General features: G+C 37.9%; 2 protein-coding genes across 2 annotated transcripts in view; one reads left to right on the forward strand and one right to left on the reverse strand.

Annotated features, from left to right (window-relative positions):
- Positions 1-2,187: 2,187 nt before the first annotated feature.
- Positions 2,188-8,209, forward strand: rdh1 (retinol dehydrogenase 1). Its single transcript, XM_059342650.1, has 6 exons — positions 2,188-2,323; positions 4,258-4,293; positions 4,404-4,734; positions 5,442-5,700; positions 7,160-7,323; positions 7,831-8,209. The coding sequence occupies exons 1-6, from the start codon at positions 2,321-2,323 to the stop codon at positions 8,055-8,057; spliced, it is 1,020 nt and encodes a 339-aa protein (XP_059198633.1). The 5' UTR covers positions 2,188-2,320; the 3' UTR covers positions 8,058-8,209.
- A 487-nt stretch (positions 8,210-8,696) lies between these two features.
- Positions 8,697-21,076, reverse strand: part of lrp2a (low density lipoprotein receptor-related protein 2a) — a 56,604-nt gene continuing 44,224 nt past the window's right edge. The window contains 19 exon segments of the mRNA XM_059342651.1: positions 8,697-9,242; positions 9,961-10,032; positions 10,131-10,247; positions 11,391-11,501; positions 12,246-12,366; positions 12,478-12,595; positions 13,405-13,472; positions 13,636-13,726; positions 13,890-14,009; positions 15,239-15,418; positions 16,828-17,051; positions 17,163-17,291; positions 17,516-17,681; positions 17,771-17,914; positions 18,686-18,817; positions 19,165-19,296; positions 19,461-19,589; positions 20,638-20,760; positions 20,916-21,053. Coding sequence (XP_059198634.1) covers positions 9,072-9,242; positions 9,961-10,032; positions 10,131-10,247; positions 11,391-11,501; positions 12,246-12,366; positions 12,478-12,595; positions 13,405-13,472; positions 13,636-13,726; positions 13,890-14,009; positions 15,239-15,418; positions 16,828-17,051; positions 17,163-17,291; positions 17,516-17,681; positions 17,771-17,914; positions 18,686-18,817; positions 19,165-19,296; positions 19,461-19,589; positions 20,638-20,760; positions 20,916-21,053 — 2,486 coding nt within the window. The 3' untranslated portion in view covers positions 8,697-9,071.

The following is a 21,076-nucleotide window of genomic DNA, read 5'->3' on the forward strand; positions in this document are numbered from 1 at the left end:
TTAGGTGACACTGAGCCAGAGCGACCTTGCGTTAGCTTGGCTGTAAATATTTGGCTAATGTTGGAGTTAAACCGAGTAACTAGCTAATGTCGCTAATGGTTATCTAGCACAGAGAGGTGATTGTCAAAATGGTCAAAAACTATTTATACTATTAACAATATACACAGTGAAATGTAAAGAAACTAAATGGATGTAGAAAATACTAACTATGTTTATTACTGTTACACAACCCAATGTTGGTGAAACATAGGCTATAACCTAGTTCTTGTGGTGTTTAGCTATGCAGATAGGCTGGTTTTAAGTTCCTCCCTTAAAAGCACAGTGGTGGATGAATGTGCATCAGTTAATGTACCATGTATCAAAAGTTCAAGTATTCATGGGTTGATGTCTTTGCAAAAAGGGTGTTAAATTATTATTGTCACATTATATTGGATTAGGTTAATATTACTGATGTATTCATGTGTAAGCAGCATTTTAGTACTACTGTGTAGTTGAATACATGATTAAAAGCGGATCTTGTGCTTTGTATGCAAAATCACAATGTGTAACTGGTAGGTAACTGGTTCCTGTCACAGTTCAGAACAGCGGATGAGAACCTGAACACAGAAAAAGCTGATGGGGAGGGTCCAGGGGGAAGTCGGTGGTTTAAAGATCATTTAAAAAAAAAAAAGATGAGGAACCAGTGAAATATATCAGGGTGGGGCAGAAAATCACACAGGTGAGAAACATACTCAGTCAGGAAGCAAAGTTTGTGAAATGAGACAAAGTTTGCCGTTGCTTGAAGTTGGCTGGGACTTGGAATTAGGAACTCATGAGACGTTGGCTGGGAAGACGTGCCTGGGCTGACACTGGGTCACTGGGCAGTAGGGTTGGAAAACTTTCCATGGGAATACACCAGGAATTTACTAAATTGAAGGTTGGCCCTTAAAAGGGAACTTACATATAGTTTAGTTAACCCTCTGGAGTCCATGAAAGCGCCGGAGCACGACTTCTTCATGACGTCAAAAAAAGACACAAAATGACCAAAAAAGACACAAAAAGACATGAAAAGGATTAAAAAATGGACAAAATAGTCATGGACTCCATAGAGTTAAATATATTTCAGCATAATCTTGACTAAAACAACCAGATTTCATGCAGGTACACTTGAATATCTGCTATTCCTCAATCACATACTTCACGACACTGGAATATACTCAAAACTTGGAATATAGATGTGCTCTACTGACATGCAAAACATTACTTCAGACACACAAGTGAGTCAAATGGATGAAACAATCTTTTGCCCATTTTACAAAGTGAGGCAGATAATACCACAACTGTTACTGTGCATGTATTCTGAGCAGAACATGGGAAAGATCAAGACAAACTGTACCTGGACTTCTCACAGTATGACATTTGCTTCTCCTTTCACCGTTATCTTCACCGCCATTCAACTGATAAGAATTGTGTCAATATTATGAACCTGACTAGACTACCTCTGTAAGGCAACTAACTTTTGAACTCCCCAAAAAAGGTGGAATTTCCATATGTACAGTTATTATAGTAACTTATCAAAAGTAATTAAGCAGATGTATGGGTGGATAATGCCAGACTGATGTTGTACATGACAATCTGATTCTTAGGTATACTTTTCCTTTTGTCTGTCCCCCCATTAAAAGTATATGCACTGTAGTTTTTCAGAAAATCAGTTTTTAGGATCATAAATTTTGCTGTATTGAAGATGGGTTATGTTTCCTAAATCTTTTCCACAGTAAATGTTTTTACATGAAGGAACACACCATTGATACAATCTTATAATCTGTATTGTAAAACATATTTAGCTGTTTAGTATGTTATTATCATGCCTATTATATTTATATATATATCAGACTTTGGCTTTTGCCTCTTAAGTCACATGATGATTCTAAACACAGTGTCACAACTTGTAAAGCATTTTTTGTTGACAGACTTTGACTCCTCTGCCCCTGTTTCAACCCACTCTTTTTCGAGATTTTTATCCTCGGTTTTCCTTTAATAACAAATAAAGAGAGCAGTCTGTAACCCTTGGGCTGAGACGTGTTTACAGAGTGTATCTGAGGTAAAATAGGGAAAGCCGTAATCAAAACCAAGGGTCATGTAATATGGTGTTGCCATTACACAACCTCATGGTGGTGAAACATTGAGCCCTGCTCTTATAGCCACTGTGGACCTTGACACGGTGCAGAAAACAATCATCATCACACCCTGACTTCCAACTGGAGCTTCAGTGTAGACTGAGAAACGACCGTCACTGCATCCAGTTGTTCTCTCATGAGGAAGACACATCTTCATTGTAGCCATGGTATGTTTGCATTATTATTTTACATGAATGAATGAATAAATTAGTGTTGCACACAGAAAGTTTTCTCAAATCTTTTTTTGCTTTGTTTGTTTTTTGCATCGTTTGGCAAATCTTCCATGATAACCTTTCAGCATATTGTAATTAAAGTGGACTGAGAGGAAACCAGTCTCATGCAACTCTTCTTGGCTCCGTTTTCAGATATTAGAAAAATCTCGCCTGAAGTATTGGCCAATCACTTTAAGTCATTTATGAGGGGAGGCATTCTTATTGGCTGTTGTTGTTTTTTTGGACAAGGACACATAAAGGCTTAATACAAAAACAAACAAGGAATACAACATAAGTTATGACTAGGGCATGGTGTAAATGAGGCAAAAATAGGTCCTGTGTGTGTGTGTGTGTGTGTGCGTGTGTGTGTGTGTGTGTGTGTGTGTGTGTGTGTGTGTGTACCTATACTTATCACAAAGAGAGGTCCAGAACAAGTCTTGAACCAACACAGTGAGGACATTTAGGGTAAGTGAGGACTTCTCAGCCAGTCCCCAATTTTTCAAAGGTCTGTTTTAGGGTTAAGACTTGATTTGAAGATTGAAGTTGGTTGGGGAGTGTGTGTTCAAGTTAAAATATGGGTTATGTTGCTCTTTATTGCCATTTGTCTGTTTTACAGTGCTTATCTCCAAGTGAAAGTGCAGTTAATCATTCATTCATTCATGGTAACACCAATAGATTGGGCCATTTGGTGGAAGAAGTATTTCCACTTCGATTTCTTCTTTTTTTCCTCCTGCATACAAAATCTTACTTAAGTAGGAACATATAACATAGCATCAAAATTTACTTCCTGAAAAGTATTTATAATGCAGAATGGCCCGTGTCAGAATCTTACACTATCTAAGTGAATTACAATTATTGATGCATTCATCATTCACAAAATTTGATCTTTTGGCCTTTTCCAAAATAAGTAGCCAATAATACTGTGAGTGTTAGTGACACTGTACTACTGCCTCTGTGTGAGCCAGAAGTTCCTGCCAATTATTCCCAGTAAGGATAATGGTTAGGAGGGACATAATGCAGACGTGAAAGTTATTAAAGTTAATAAAAACTTGTGCAGTGCCCGTAGGAAGTATGTATTTGTTAGCATGCTAATCGTGAGATAGCACATTACGAAGTATGCTGCACTTAGCAGTACATTAGCATGAACCCAATTAGCTGATATATTATGTTGCATGTAAGTATCTCCTATCAAATGATTATGGGCATTACGCTTAGCAACATGAATGTCATCCCTGAATTACATAGTAATGCCACATAAGAAGTGAATAAAGCTAAATCTCCGCTTAGCATGCTAATCGCGAATAACAGAATTTGCACATTACATGCAGACCACTACAACGTCTGCAACTCCATAAAACACTTACTTTTCACAAGGTACGCACACCATCCAGCACATACACTCTGAACATTGATGTTCGCTGGAAACTATTCGAATATTATCGGAAAGTCGAACCTTGTAGCGCACTTTAAAACTCAGAAAGATAGGTTGGCTAAATAGACTTACAGATGAGATGAGTCAGGCGTGGAAATCCAGAGTGAATTGTGTTACTGACCAGGTGCAGGCTTATCACACAATGGGGCGGAGCTCCAATAAAAAAAGGCGTCCGATCGGAAACAGTGCAATGCCGCAACACGTCGTACGTAAATAATGATATTTTGAAAAATGAATGAAAAAATCTTAAAAATCGGGGATGCACACCTATGTGCCATGTGCACGCCACATACGAAATCTGAGGTCAGTCTGACTAACGGTCAGAGAGATATGCCCTAGACACACACACACACACACACACACACACACACAGACGCTTCTTGATTTTATAGATAGATGGTGTTGTAGTCAAAGAGATGGACACTTCTGTGTTAACCTTCCATGCTTCTCCACTCAGGTGTCGTCTGACAATCTGGCAACATGGTTATTAGAGGTAAGTTTATTAATTGCATACCTTTTTTGTGAACCTTTTGCAGGTAATGTGTACAGAGTATTTAGGAGAAATAGATGTATGAAGTCAGAGCTGTGGGTTGTGTGTTTTAGGTGATGCTGTCACACCCAGCTCTAACCTGTGCATTACTCCTGGTCGCTCTCGTTGCCATCCGCTGGTACATCAGAGATTCCTACAAGGTGGAAGGCTTCGGCCAGAAGCATGTGCTCATCACAGGCTGTGACAGCGGCTTTGGGAACCTGCTGGCCAAGCAGCTGGATAGAAAAGGCCTCCACGTCCTGGCTGCGTGCTTCACAGAGAAAGGTGCTGCAGACTTGGCAGCAGCGGCCTCCCCCAGACTGAAGACGGTGCTGCTCAATGTTACGGACGGGCAGAGCATCGGGAGGGCGGTGGAGTTCGTGAGCAAAGAGGTCGGAGAGCGAGGTGAGACGGGCGGACAGCAGCAGGGGGTACACACTGATAGGGTGCCAGTACCAGTTAGAGTGAGGCGCTGGGAGAGATAACAGCAGCCTGGACCAGCTCGTCGTCTGCTCATCATCCTCCTACAGAAATGTTAAACACACCCTCTTTATATAAAGGATGGAGAAAATACTTATCTCAGTATCAGGCAGGGGCGCAGATGGGATTTTTGAACTGGGGGGACGAAGCTGTCAGCAAATTATTTCAACTCAATGAGTTCTCCATGCCTTAACCCAAATATGTTTTATTTAAACATCTTTATATGAACTGTACGTACGCATACGAAATCTTAGGTCAGTCTGACTAACGGTCAGCGAGATATGCCCTAGACACACATCAACACACACAGACGCTTCTTGCTTTTATAGATAGATTTCTATCTAATTTCAAATTGCAATTAAAAGGAAACTATCCATAATCAGAGACTCATTCCACTTCAGTGGACATCCATGGACAGTGGACATGTTTTTTAGTTTTTTGTGTAAATATCTGGAGAATGTAAAAAGTGCTTGATGTGAAAAGTTCAGGGAGATCAAGGCCTTCTAAAGCCTTAAATTCAGACATCTGCCAGTTATTGCCAGTCAAACGAGGCCAATGGAGATGAGAAGTGAATCAAGCTTGCTGGTAACTGTAATGATATTTCAGGAAGTCCCTTCCTCTTTTCTCTGCAGGTCTGTGGGGTCTGGTGAACAATGCCGGCACGTCCATCCCCGTCGGCCCAAATGAATGGATGCAGTTGGAGGATTTCAAAAAGGTTTTGGATGTAAATCTGATGGGAGTTATTGACGTGACGCTCCATTTTCTGCCTCTGCTGAAAAAGGCTCGGGGCAGGGTGGTGAATGTGGCCAGTGTTTTTGGCAGACTGTCTATTGCTGGTGGAGGATACTGTCTGTCCAAATATGGAGTGGAAGCCTTCTCCGACAGCCTCAGGTAGTGGAAGAGACAACAGATTTATCACACATTCTCTTAAGATTAGGAAATACTCTAAAGGGGTTATTAGAAACATAAAAAATACCTCTATATTCAGCACGCATTCCCAGTTCTTCACAGAAGCTTTTTGTTTAATAATTTCCTCCAACCTCAAAAGTCAATGACTGAACATTTCTTTAGTCTTAGACATTCAGTTAGTAGTCGAAGAAGTGCTCGAATCCTGTACTTGAATTATGGTACCAGTACAACAATGAAAAAATTTTTAACTTATACGACTGCAAGTAAAAGTATTCAAGCATTCTAATTTAATAACAACAAAAGTATTGTTAGAAAAATGTATCAAAAAGTATCGAAAGTAAAAGTACTCGTCTGGCTATCAAATAAATGTGGTGGAGTAAAAATTTGAATATTTTTCTCTGAAATGTTGTGAAGTGGAAGTTTTAAGTAAACAAATTTAGGTAAAAGTACCTCAGAACTTCACCACAGTCCTTGATTAAATGTATTTAGTTACTTTTCAGCACTTAGTTCAGCAGCAAAACACAGAAAATGTGTCACCTGCAAACGTTTAAATATTAACATGATGTAAGTAAGCAACATGTCCCCACTAGGGGTCGCCAGAGCTTCACAGTGAGTCAATCAGGCTCTCTTGATTTTAAGGGATGGACGACAACTTTTTTTTTTTTTTTAAATATACAGTTTAAGTTTGGCCTCATTAACAGAGCCTGCCCTCTTTGCTAAACAGACTCGTCCTGCATCAGAAAAATGATGCAGTTAAAAAAACCAAAGAGCTAATAGAACAGTGGCCAAGTGTCAGGGAGAAGAAAACACTAACTTTTGTTTTTTTAAAATCCAACATAATAGGCTACATAAAATTGTACTAAAAGTTCCTCAGACTCATCTCAATATGATCTAGGCAAAAAGGCTTTTAAATTTTCTGCCCGTCTACCTGGAACGATCTGCAGAAGGATTTGAAATTAACACATTTTGTAACTCTGGGGGAATTCAAGTCATTTTTAAATGCAGAGAAATAAGCTCAGTTGGATCTTGTGATTGCTCTGTGTAATCATCCAAGCAAACACTTGTGTTTCTTGTAGTGTGTGACTGTATTGTGTTTGTGTCTTGTGTGTTTGGCGTAACCATTTTGCTTTTGTGTTGCCGTCCGTCTTGGCCAGGTCACTTTTGGAAAAGAGGTTTTAGATCTCAATGAGTTTTTCACCTGGTTAAATAAAGGATATTGAATTAAATATTCACATGAAATAATCTCTTCCAAAATTAATTAAAATTGCCCATTTTACATGAACTTTCTTGCAGTGAATGCTTTCACTTTGTGGGTAAATTGTACAGTTTTTAAAAGTTTTTCTGCACTCTTATTGTTGTGCATTAAATATAATAGAAGGAAAACTCTTGGAACCACTGATGTAATACAATTTTTAATGCATGTTCTTCTTCTTCCCTGCAGGGTTGACATGGGGCACTTTGGCGTCAAAGTGTGCATCATCGAGCCTGGTTTCTTTAAGACCGGTTTAACCAGACTGGATCTTATTGAAGCTGACCTGGAGAGACTGTGGACCCGCCTCCCTCAGGACGTCAAGGACTCCTACGGACACACGTACTTTGATGAATGTGAGTGGAAGTACAGTTGATGTAATTCAGCGACAAATAGTGTCTATTAACCCTCTGGAGTCCATGAAAGCACCTGCACATTACTTCTTCATGACGTGACAACATAAAAATGAAGCAACATTGAGATATTTTTGGTGATATTTGGCCAAGTAAATCCAGAGATATTGTCAAATATATTTAGTATAAAATATAGAACTAGATATTATTATATTTTACCAGTTATATGTGCTGCAATCTGCAGCACATATAACTGCAAAAGTTGCAATCTGTACATTCCTGTGTGTGAAACATAATTTTCAAGATCAGATTTTATGTTTTCCTTTGTTTCTTTTGGGTTCAAAATTTTTATCAAGTAAGCCAAAGTTAAACATGAATTATCAGGACATAAAGGTGAGGTAATGCTGAAAAAACTGATACCAACATGGCATGGAGAAGATTTTTTAACAGACATAATAGCTAGAGATTTCAGAGGGTGAATGACTGAATGACTCCTTTTTTTCCTGTCAGATCTGAAAGCTCAGGAGTTCTCTATGAATCTGTTGGCAAGTCCTGATCTCTCCAAGGTGACCAGGTGTATGGAGCACGCACTGACAGCTCAATTCCCACGCACACGCTACAGTGCAGGCTGGGATGCCAAGTTTTTTTGGATTCCTCTGTCCTACCTCCCTTCATTTGTGTGCGACTTTATTCCCAATGTGCTTCTTCCTGCACCTAAGGGTAACAGAAACGTCTAGTAGGCAACAACACAGTGTTATGACATATTTTTCTGAATGTGATTAAATAAAAAAGTGTCAAGACTGTGTTACAAAATAGTAAATTTATTCATTTCATGTCTCAGCAGCAGCAATTTAAACGACATGGTCACGTTGTGGATGATCACAGATACCGTTTTTATTCGTCCTCATTATGATACAAAATAAATCATTCTGTAAAGTTAAGAATTTGTTTATAAAACGACTGTCTACATCTGCATCCTTGGTCATGTGTGTGTTGTTTCTCTTCATAATAATCAACTACATAAATTCATTTCCATGCAAAACAAACATGGGCACGTTCAAGTATTGCTCCAAACAATTTTGGCCACCGTTCCAATGCCATCACTAAAATATGATCATGTTGATTCAAAGTCATAAATTCAGGGAACATAATGAGTTTGATTGAGTACAATAAGTATGCTTTGCACACGTTTTTATACTGGAGCACTTTGAGATAAGTCAATTATTTTTGTCTTGCTTTTGTTTCCAGCCCTGAAATGAGGTATATCAACATGAAAGATGAATTAAATACATCTTCTGTTTTGTTCAGTGGCAAAAAAAAAATATCATTACTCAACACATTTCTCTAATAACCTTCGATCATATAAGTACTGTACATTCAGGATGCAGCTCACTTTTTATTTGTTATTGTGTTTATGTTGAACTATTCATAGGATCTATTTCAAAGATATTTTCTGTCAAAATCTTACTGTTCAAATTTACAAATATACAACTTATTTATTAACATTTCTATCAGCAGCTTCAGTGCAAAGATATACATATAGTACATCAGAATAAAGAAAACATTAACACAAGAATTGGCATAAGAAATGTCAGAAGGCATAGTCACACAAGACTTTTTTCTTCATTCTATAGAAATGTGTTTCTCTTTCCTAAAACAATTTGAGTTTTTGTACACAGGCTGCATAAAAAAATAAATTCTGTGCAAAGTGTGTTTTTTTTTTTCTTCGATTCCCGTCTGTGAGAGAGGGGTTATACGTCGCTGTCCTCTTTCACGAGGTTGGCTGTGTCTTTGAAACTGTCCTCGGTCGGCGAAAAGGTGCTTGGACGATCCCTCTTCTGAGGTTTGGCGGGGGGGACAAACGGAGGCGGCTCAGCGGCGGAGGAGTCCCCGGAGTTTCCTACAGGCTTCTCGTCCTTCATCTGTAAAACAATGCAGAGGGTGTAAATGCAGAAAAGAATACCTGCACTGTAATGACAGTGTTGATGGGCCTGTTTTTCAACTTACTAAAATATGAATTGTGTCTAGGAGATCCTCCACTGGCACTTATTTTTTGGAAAAAAGCTCTATTTTGATGCTTTTTATGCAGTCTGAAACCTTATTAACATTCAAACTAAAAAAAAAAGAAGCTAATCCCCATTTCATTTATTGTCATTTATTTGTTTATTTTTATTGTGAAAATGTAAAAGGTATGGTAGTAATACTAATTCTCAATGTAACAGCAAACCAAATCCTTAAGTTTTTTTCTGTTTAATTATCTATTTTTTTATCTTAATTTTGTTTTCTTCTTATTATTATTATTATCATTAATATTATTATTAATAATATAATAATAACAATAATAATAATGATGATGATGATATTAATAATAATAATAATTTTATTAAATTAAATGTATTTGTTTATGTATTTGTATTTGTCTTATCATTATCATTTTTTCCTTAATCTTTTAATTTTTCCTCTTTTTTTGGGGTGTCTGAGGAGAGTGGGGTTTGTGTGCTTGATTGCTGTTGTGCACATTTTGCTGAAAAACGGAAAAAAAAGAAATAGAATACCTGAACTATCTGTTATAATAATAATAATAATAATAATAATAATAATAATGGGTGTTTCCATTGTGAGTACTGTGTCCATACTTACCTCTGAATATGAAGGGTTTTCAAATGTGGTGCCTGGCTTTAATTTTCGCTTGAATAAGCTCCACTTTGACTCCTGCAAACAAACACAACCAGTCCAGGCATCAAATCCAATAATAACAATAATTTATCTTACATAGTTTAATATGGACATACTGTTTAATAGACACTCACCTGTACAGGTTTGGTGCTGACAGAAGATGTGTTCACGATGCCCGCACTCTGATCTCCACGATACGCCGGGTTCACAAACTTGTTGTCCAGCTGTTCACCGCTCACATTAACAGTCACCTGTTGACAAGTAGCTTGTTACATCAATTTTATCAGCTGTGACAACTGATATTATTGTCTTCACTAATAACATTTTATTTCATTTGTAATTGTTAATAAAGTATTCAGGAGCTGTATGTTTATAAAATCTATACATTTTCTACAGTTCCTTGATAATATGTACTAAAACACTAAAAATCACATTTCATTTTCATTTATTCTACATGGACATGACAACGCTTTGACAAAAAAAAAGTCTTACTTAGGACCTAAAGACAAATTCATGTGGAATAAAACACATATTTGTATCTCCTGGGCAGGAAAAACCAACACTGAACACAAATATCAGGTAACACCCATAAATATTATGACTTACTGTAATACTTTAAAGTCTTTAGCTCGAAACATTGTAAATCGAAGTCCTAACTTTGTTAGATTCAGCAAAAATCCCACATCACAGTGAATTGTTATTTGGCCAGACATCCATTTTTTCACTGTATTTCAATGAAATGTGTTCATGCTGTATTGCATTTTAAGATGTCCTGCTTGCAAACAGTCTAAACCTCTGCAGTGGGACTAAATACCTATTTGTGATTCTGAAAAAAAACAAGTAAAAAAAATGAAGTGCATGTTGTTGTATATAGGTCCACTTTACAGCAGCCATTTTGACATTAGATTAGATTAGATAATACTTTATTGATCCCACAACGGGGAAATTCGCTTGTCACAGCAGCAAAAAACAGAAGCAAAAGGTGTGAATAAAAATAGTAGTAGTTCTAATGAAAAATATAAATACAGATTAGAGTTACACAGATAGAGTGTAATGATAAGTACTAACAAAGGTGTCATAGCAGAGTTAAACTAGGTGTTATTAATAAAAAAATAATTATGTTTTATTTAGTGTGTCACAGCCAAGACAAGGGTCCTGGGCATAATTAATGTTAATGATTTCCCTGTGTACCCTGCAATGATATAGTAAAATTGCTGTGAAGGGCCTATCGTCTGTAACATCATAATCTTTGAAAGAGGTTATATAAAATTCAATTCAATCTTCAATGCAATACTTTGTTTTTCTGTATTGCGTCGACTGCTGGAAGTTTTCTGTGTCATGTAATGCAATGTAGGAAAATAAAACAAATCATGAATTCATTTATTGATGAGTACCTGTGTGGCATGAATGACAGCAGGATCACCAGCTGCCCCAGGAGCCGTAGCATACAACGGATTCTCAAATGTGATTGGCTGCCTTCCAGCTTCCATGGCGAAATTATCGTCCTATGGGGAGATTTGATACGATTTCAATATATTGATAAGATCATCATTTATTAACCCTTTGATGCACAACATATTGACACCTCTTCTAATGCACAACATGTGTCAAAAATGACCCTCATTTATTTCCCATGTTATTTAATGCTTGCTGTGTGTTTCTTTTGATATCAACTTGTTTTTGATTGAATATTCCGAGTGCTCTTTAAATATCTTGTTTTTGATAAAAACAGATCATTATTTCCGTTTTGGAATACTTTATGAAGAAAAAAAGTTTTTGTATGATTACATAGCTAACTACTTAGCCAAGAAGTTAGCTAAGTAGTTAGCTTAGCAAGCTACTAAGTTAAATAGTTAGCCAAGAAGTTAGCTAAGTAGTTAGCTTAACAAGCTACTTAGCTAAAAAAAAATGGATATGGGTAATTTTTGACCCATGTTGTGCATTAGAAGAGTAGTGACACAAAAATTAATAAAGGAAAACATAAAAATTAGGATGTATGGTGATCAAAAACAAACTAATTGAGGAAAACCTGAATGATGAAAATAATTTATTGCAAAGATATAGAACATAAAAACTCTGTTGAGTCACTTTAGACCCATGTTGTGCATCAAAGGGTTAAAGACACTCCATTAATCGTTTCTCTACTGCTGCTGACACAAGCAGTTATAGAAGAAAAGTTGTCAATAAATACCACACAGAGAGTTTGTTTGTGAGTGAAAAGTGCTGATAGTGGACTTTCAGTGACTCACCATCTGCATGGCGGTGTCAATGAATGACACTCCGATGTGTGACGGTCCGAGGTCGACATTATCACCCGAGCGAAACGTCACCCCGTTCCCGGTGTCACCAGACTTCACCAGGCTGCTGAGGCTGGAAAAAAACAGCACACTTCAGTTTGAACTTTGATCTAAATTCTGCGTGCATCAACTTTCGTTTTTCATTCATCAGCACAGAAACAGAGAGAATAAAAAAACAACATACCTGGGAAGTTTTGGCATGGAGGGGATGAAAGATCCTGTTCGTTTGTAGTTAAGGAAAACCCCGACAGCCAAAGCTCCGGTGATCAGGATGATGATGACTGCCAGCAGAACAGCCACAGCTACAGAAAATATAAAAAATATTTAGCTGTATGCATATTAATTTGCTGACTTGTCCTTTACTGCTTATGCCCTTTGGATGACCCATTAGTTTTCTAAACAATTAGAGAAGTTAAACAGTGATCAACTGAAGTATTACTTGGCTATTTATTAAGTAAATGTGTGATATTTGGCAAGTCAATGCGTTCAACAACTGCTGAGCCAGACTGTTTTGTTAGTTGGTTTAGCTTTTAGGTTCTGTAGATAAGCGAGAAGTGTGACTTCATCATGTTTGGCCTTGTTCTGCTCCAGTGAAGCCAAAAAAATTGTGGTTGTTACGTTACAACAGCTCCCACCTGTCAACCAGTGCATCTGTGAAAGACTCCCACAGGTTTTGGTTGGCAGAATTTATTTCGTCAACACTTCAAGTTAAAGGAGAGATAAGTGTAGCTGGTATTGAGTATAAATAATAATAATAATAATAATAATAATAATAATACATTTTATTTGTAAAGAACTTTTCATAAAGAATCTCAAAATGCTACAGAAACCAGAAACAAAATAAACAAGAAACTAAAAGAAAAATCAGACACATTAAAATCAGCAGTAGATAAAAAGACACAGGTAATAAAGTACATTCAAGAAAACAGCTAAGGGAGGAGATTAAGGTGCAGAGATAATAATAAAAACATCTAGGGACAACCTAAAAATGCCTGCTGGAACAAAAAAGGCCTTTTTTAAGCCCTTTTTTAAAAGTGTCCACAGACTGGGGTTGTCGTAAATGTTCAGGGAGGGAGTTCCACATAACAAAAGCATAGGAAAATTACAATACCTGTTCCTGCAGGAGCGCCCCTTGATTTTCCCATCTCACAATAGCTGCCCACATACCCGTATGGACATCTGCAGAAAAGTCATGATAAACATAATTTTCTTACTTGGGAAAACAACATCTTGAATTGTATGAATAATAAAGTGGAATACCACATTTCTCAGGTATGAATGGATACGACTGACGGGGAATCAATCAATCACAGGTGTGAATGGCACCTACAACTAAACTCACTTGCACTTTGGCAGACCGCCTTCATCAGTGTAGCAGGTTCCACCATTCATGCATCTACATGCAAGGGGCATTCGAACGGGTGCCTCAATGGCTGCAGGAGCAAAAGCCAGGCATACACATGATCAACAAAACAATATCACACCACAGGAGCAGCCAGGCACATATGAAGAATGGATTCATGAATGCAAAATGAGATGCAACACAACAGCCAACACAGGAGTGCAGACAGCAGATACACTAAGGCAGCTGTTTACCTGCATCACATTCATTGGAGTCAAACTGCACCGGAGAGGAGCCCTGAGGACAGGCGCAGGTGTACCCACCAGGCCGGAGGAGACAGAGGTGACTGCACACATTCTTACAAGGGTTAGGAACTGGAGAGGAAAGAGCACAGATACTTTTTAGAGCAGAGACTTTATTATTGCATGTTTGATTCTGATTTTGACTGATTTTACCGGTTTTAACAGATGACATCACATCACCCCGATTTTAGCTTCTTTGCACTGGCTCCCTGTTTGTTTTAGGATTGATTTTATTGATTTTAAGATTTTACTGATCACTTTTAAAGCTCTTTTAGGTCTGGCTCCTAGTTATTTAACAGAATTATTAACTCCATACAAGCCGACCCGCGTCCTCAGATCCTCGGGTCCTTCTGAACGCTCCAAAGTCAAAACTGAAACCCAAAGGCTTTCTCCACCAGAGCGCCCTGAATTTGCAACGGGCTACCCGAGGAGATAAGGCCCGCAGAGTCAGTAACTTCTTTGAAATCACTACTTAAAACCCACTTTTATAGACTTGCTTTTATGTAATGCTTTCTATCTTACCACTCCTTTTACCTTTTATTTTCTGTGTATCTGAGAATATCTTGTGATTTTCTCTTTGGTTTTTCTTTTTTTTTTCTTTAAATAGAAGAATTGTTTTTAGCCTTATGGCATCATTCTCGTTGTGATTGACTGCTCTCTGTCGAAGCACTTTGTAAACTGCTGTTGTTAAAAGGTGCTATATAAATACAATTAATATTATTATTATTATTATTATTATTTTGTGTTATCTGTCTTATGTTGTTTGTCTGTAACTGTATGTTTTTCGCTGCCTTTTTTTGGGCACATGGAAAAAAGATTGATTGCTCAGTTGGAGCTTTTAATGATGCTGTGAGAGGCAACAGGGGAATTCTTTCTGTGCTGTAATACAACTTTGGTTGTAGTGCACCACTATGTTAGTAACAGGGCCTCTCAGGGCTTATGTATGCTTTCCCTGTTTAATAAAGATAAAAATAAATTCATACAAAAAACATTTGCAAAACATATTCACTGATTGAAATCTTCTCTTTATGTCTGAAGTGGTAAATATGCTCCATATAAATATAAAGTTGTCGTTGTTTTTGGCATAATCTGCCCAATAGGGTTGTCAAATCAATGCATTCATTTATTTTTATAATGGGACAAACTTTAATTGATGTCTTACAAGCAGGTCATTATGCTGTTTTGGTTCGAGGGCATGAGTGTATGTGCAATAATCCAACATCAGTTTATGCAAAATCTCAATAATGAGATACAATAGCAGAACATTTGCTCTCTTCATATGAATCCCTCCGTGTTCTGACCTGACTGGTTGTGTCGCTGCTCCTGGTAAATGCGGACTTGAGTCAGCCAGGGGTTGATGGTGAGAACTTTGACCTTGTGTCCTTTCCCAAACTTGTTGGTCCTCCACACTTCACCTTTGTCTTTTGTTGTCCAGTACACATGCCCCTCAAACACATCCAGACTGTACGGATGGCCAATGTCTGAAAACAGGGAAAAAACAAGACTTCAAATCACCTCCACTGTTATTTAAATACATATACCGGTGACACACAAAAAAGGCATATGTAAGTGCTGTTGCATAAATGCAGTGATTATAAATTGCCTATTCATAATTCAATGTAATAAATATATTAATATTTATTTTATGTAAGATTAAAAGGGTTCAAATCTGATTAATAATCTCTTGTAAATAAGCCATAAGTGAATTATTTTGTTGTTTACGTTTTATTTTGTATTGTGGTGGAACTAAGTTTCCTGTTCCTGTTTTGTGTTGTAACGTAAATGTGCAAGCATGAGCTAACTCACATTGTTAATAAGTTGAATGGAAAGCTAACATGTGGAGCTGATGGTTAAATGCACTATTTGTGCAAGTTTAATGACTCTCACATTGTTATCGTTAAGTTTATTTTGCATATGAAAAGACGTAATTGAATTTCTTTGTTTGCACCTGATTTCATTTCAGTTCTTACGACGTGAGAAGCGAGGAATATTTAAGAAAGATGAGACATTCTCAATAAATGGCCGTTTCAAAGAAGTCGTTGTGAAAAGAGCTTCAGCAGATCTGTTTGTATTCCTGCAGACTGTAAAGTTATTCATCAAAAAGTTCCACAAAGTATCCAGGGGTTGTTTCAGGTTAGGGTAAGTACACATGCCCTGCGAGGTATATGTGTTCTGAAAAACACCTATGATAAGGACAAATTCTAAGTATCATTGCATTACAAGTAAAGGAGTGAGAATATGGAACAACTGCAGCGATGAAATGAAATCATGCACAACAATTGTTAAGTTCAAAAGGCTTATGAAAAATGATATGGTAAATAAGTAAAGTTTACAAACTGGATGAGGACGTTCTTGTAACTGCCTTCATTGTTTTGTTTTGTCTTGTTGTTGTTATCTGTTTGTACGTTTGTTTTCTTTGCAGGAGTAATAGAAATTCTCTGATCTACATAGTTTTATATACTATGGTTGCCTGAAAATATATATATATATTCAAAATTTAGTGGCTATATATAGAGAAACTCTCTTATTTGAAAGTGTGGAGTACCAGGGGATAGGCCTAGATAAATATTTTTACTTCAGCCCACTCCCTCTTTTTTGGGACCAAAATGATATAAGGAAATACGTATTGAATATTAAGTCGACTGGTTCTTATCTTATTACTTAGACGGGGTAGATGCATGTATATGTATAGGGTTATATATACTGTATGTGTGTAAATGTCTTCATGTTTACATGTACATCTGTATAATGGTGTGTATGTGAGTATGTGTATGTATATATGCATTTAGCCTACGTTGTTGTTTATGTTGTTGTTTATTTTTCGGTTTGAAAAGAAGAATGAATAAATAAATGAAATGAAACTGGCTGCCCATCATCCCAGTGTTCTGACCTCCTGATATGACGATCTTCCTGTCTGTGCCATCAGGTTTCATGGACTCAATGATGTTTTCTTTGGAGTCACACCAGTAGATTCTATTTCCATTCAGATAGTCCAGAGCCAGCCCAGTAGGCCAGCCCAGGTCCTCCTGATTCACCAGCACCTCTCTGTGCTGACCGTCCATCCACGCTGATTCTATTCTGGGATTCCTGCCCCAGTCTGCCCAGTACATCATTCTGCCAACACAGAAATAATCACAGACACAAACCATTACTCTTCATACTGCAGAAATGGAACTAAGGGTGCAAACAACATATTTTTTACACTAAAGCTCTGCAGCCTCATACCCGAGTGATGGATTGACAACAATAGCAGCAGGCTGGTCCAGGTCTGTGTGGATTAACCACTTCCTGTACCGCCCGTCTAGTTTGGCCACTTCAATACGATTGGTGCCTGAATCTGTCCAGTAAATGTGCCTGTAAAAAGTGAGAAATGATCAGCAACTGAACAAAATTTAGATCAACCTCTGCAATGGTTAAAGGCAGAATGAGTAGGATTTGTCTGTTGCGGTTTAGAAACAAAACAAAGTTGCTCAAGACACCAGGAGCACCTCCTCTCCTACAGTGCTCATCATTCATAAGCGTTTTTTTTTTTTTAAATCCTCCTCATTCAGCTTTAAGTCATAATCTTGGTGAATTACCCGCCAACCCAGTCCACAGCGATGCCGTCAGGATTAGCGATGTATCTCAGGTTCAGATCCAACTCTTTCACTGGGTTGTTGCCGTGATCGTTAAATGTGGTCATGTAGGCACGTTTGATAGAGCCAAACTGAGATCCCCGACCCAGAACTGTCCAGTACACAACACCTAGATCATCAGAGGATAAAGGTTATCCATGTGATATATTCACTGCAGCTAACAACAACATTAAAAAGCTTTTACAGATTAAATCTTACTGAGTCCTTGTCCTTCTGGATCCCACAGGTAGTCCAAGGCTTGGATGTGCTCAGCGTTGTCCACATAGTCTGAATATTGCTCAGAGGACAAGTTGAAACGACGGATGCGAACGTTGTCTGGTAGCAGCAGCACTGGTGGGTTTCCTATACAGAAATAAGGCGATTTAGGGGTGGGCGTTTGGAAGAAACCTGCCAACTTGATTATCTATAACGCTAACAATCAATTAATTGATTAAAAATTACTGGGAAAATAAAATAAATATATACAGTACTATGCAAAAGCCTGTTTTGATAATGGACGCCTTTATTTTGAAAGGACAAAAAGAGATGTCGATCGTAAACTAACGTTAACTCAGCTGAGATTAAACTGTAAAGATAACATCAAGGAGTTCAGTGTTTTATGTTTTAGCTCCTGAAGAGGCATGAGGTTAGTTTTCACAGTACCCTTGGATATTTAAATGTGTTTTGTCTTTCAATACATTTTGGATAAAAATGAAACTTAGTAATTCATGCTAGCAAGGTTTAATACAGTAAGCTAGTTTTGCTCAAATTAATACTCTTGTATTTCTGTGTGTTTTATAATTGTTATTGCAACTTGCAAACTGCAGCTTTATCCAACTTAAATTTCAGCTCATCGGCTGATTGACGTACTGCCAGAGAACTGAACGATCGGCCGTGTTTCAGTTTAGTGAGTACTGGTTCGAAGTCATAGATAAAATATAAAAATACATAGATCAATTAAAAAATTCCATGTGATTGACCAAATTCTTAACCTTGATTAATCGATCAATTAATTATTCCGAACCCTAATGTGATTAATGCAATTCGATATATTTAAATGAACAGCCCCAAAACACTTATAAAAAGGGACACTTTTAAAGCATTTTCTTGTACGTGTGAATGTGGAGCTCATACCTTGGGCAGCACACTCTGTCCCATGCGGCTCACCAAAAGAGAGAAAGCCTTCAGCACAAAAACACTCGTAGCTTCCCTTTGTGTTCTTGCACTCCTGAGGACACGTGCCGTACACCTCACACTCATTCACATCTGTTTTCAAAACCAGAAGATGTGGGGGAAAAGAGAGAAAAATAAACATTACATACAGAAAACTACTTCTGTGTCAGTTTTTTTTTTTTTTTTATGTATTTTTTTGGGCTTTTTCATGCCTTTAATGGACAGGATAGCTGAAGATAGACAGGAAGCAGGGGGCAGAGAGAGGGGAATGACATGCAGTAAACGGCAGTCCGATGCGGGACTCGAACCAGGGCCAGCTGCAGTGAGGACTGTAGCCTCTACACATGGGGCGCCTGCGTAACTACGCTACCGACCACCCCCTGTGTCAGTTTTTAAATTGATTAAGTTCATGCCTGAATATGAATTGAGTTGACCTTCACCTTCACAAGTGTGTTTCTCTGTTGTTCTGGGCTTGTAGCCGGGCCTGCATGAGCACAGGATGCCTCCCTGCGTCAGGTCTGTACAGTTGTGCTCACAGATGTTGTCACTGCATGTGTGTCCACTGCCATGGTCTGACATGAGGAATTTAAAAAAAAAACTTGAAGGTTAAAATACACACTCATACAGTATATCCTTATTCTTGCACCCAATCGAGTTCTGTCAAGTTGAAGTCAACAGCCAAAGTGGTTTATTGCATTACAGTCATGATGGTGAAACTGAATGATCATGTACTCACGGCAGCCAAGTTCATCTGACTGGTCTCCACAGTCATCATAATCATCACAGGCGTATTGCAGAGGGATGCATTGTCCATTACTGCATTTGTACTCTTCTTCTGTGCAGGGTCCATGAGTCGGACTTTGGCCTAGATAGAGAAAATGTAACAACTCAATAGTTGCTGCAGATGCACTTTCAAGAAAAACAGAAATAGTCACTGTGATGTTGATCTTTAGCCTTTTGGGTACATCTGAATGCTTGAATTATGGCCAAAAACATGTTATTTGAGGTGACAGTGAGCTTGACCCTTGGTTAACAAATTCTATTCATTAACTCCAAATTGATGTTTCTGCTATTTGAAGAAATTCCCTCAAGGTGCTACTGAGGTATTCATGCTCACAAAAATGGGACAGACAGCCCCAAAACTGCTGTAGCCAATGCAGAGACATTTAAAGAAAAACTGAATGTAACATAAGATTGTGTAGTGGCAAATTAAGACAGCTCAAAGCCCTCAAGGTCAGATTAGACAAGCAGAGAGCCTCCCAACTTGCCAACAAGATATACACCAAAATCTTCCCCAAACTCTAAGACTCAAAAATGATAGAATCAAAAAAAGGTTAAAACAGCATTAAAACATCAGTTTATATGTCATACAATCTTCCCTTTTCTCGTTCTGTCATTAGTGGGCTCTCCCAGGCCCCCCTCTTACCAATATGTATCCTTATAGACATGAGATATGGTTTACACCGATTAGGTGATCATACTACTGTGTTCTTTTGTTAGAGTGGGGTGAGGGCTAAATCTGTATCTTTGTAAACATGAGGTATGGTGTGCACTGATTAGGTGATCATCATACACTGTTCTCTTTGTTAGAGTGGTGTGAGGCTATCAGGCGATGGCTGGGCGTTCATTTTGCTTCTTTTTCTCTGTGGAGAACTGAAACTTCTGTTGATGTCAGCATTTTCACCTCACATGTTACCTTATATGGGCACTAAGAACCAAAACACTCCTGTGTTTTGGTTCCTAATACGAGATGAGGGTTAGGTTAATTTTTCTTTAAGAATAATCACACTTTTAATTATTATAACCTTCAAAAACACACTCTATTGGATTAAATGCATACATTGTTTTATAATATTTTCTCACAACAATTGAGTATTTGAATGAGAATATCAGCTCCAAACTGTCATACTCACAGTTTTCCTGTCTCTCATCAGAGCCATCGCCACAGTCATCAACAGAGTTACACAACTCGTGGCTGTAGATGCATCGGTTGTTGTCACAGCGGAAACGGAACGGAGTCTCACACTTGATTTCCACTGTGGATAAACAGAACTTGTTAAAAAAAAAAGCTTTTTTAAGAATTCAAGTCATTCACACAAATAATGAGTCAATATTACGTTAATCCAATACGACACCAATAAGCTTTGGTATTGTGGGTTCTGGACTTGTGAGTGAATATGTCAATGCTTACAGCAGAGGTGAAGCTCCTCGTCTGAACTATCTCCACAGTCATTGTCTCCGTCACATTTCCAGTTGGGCTGGATGCAAACATGGTTCTTGCACTCAAACAGGAAGGGGGGGCAGTATGTGCCGTTGGGAAAGCGGGGCGCTGAAAGTCAATGATGAAAAAAG

Source organism: Centropristis striata, chromosome 10 (assembly GCF_030273125.1).
Source record: "Centropristis striata isolate RG_2023a ecotype Rhode Island chromosome 10, C.striata_1.0, whole genome shotgun sequence".
Classification (NCBI taxonomy): Eukaryota; Metazoa; Chordata; class Actinopteri; order Perciformes; family Serranidae; genus Centropristis; species Centropristis striata.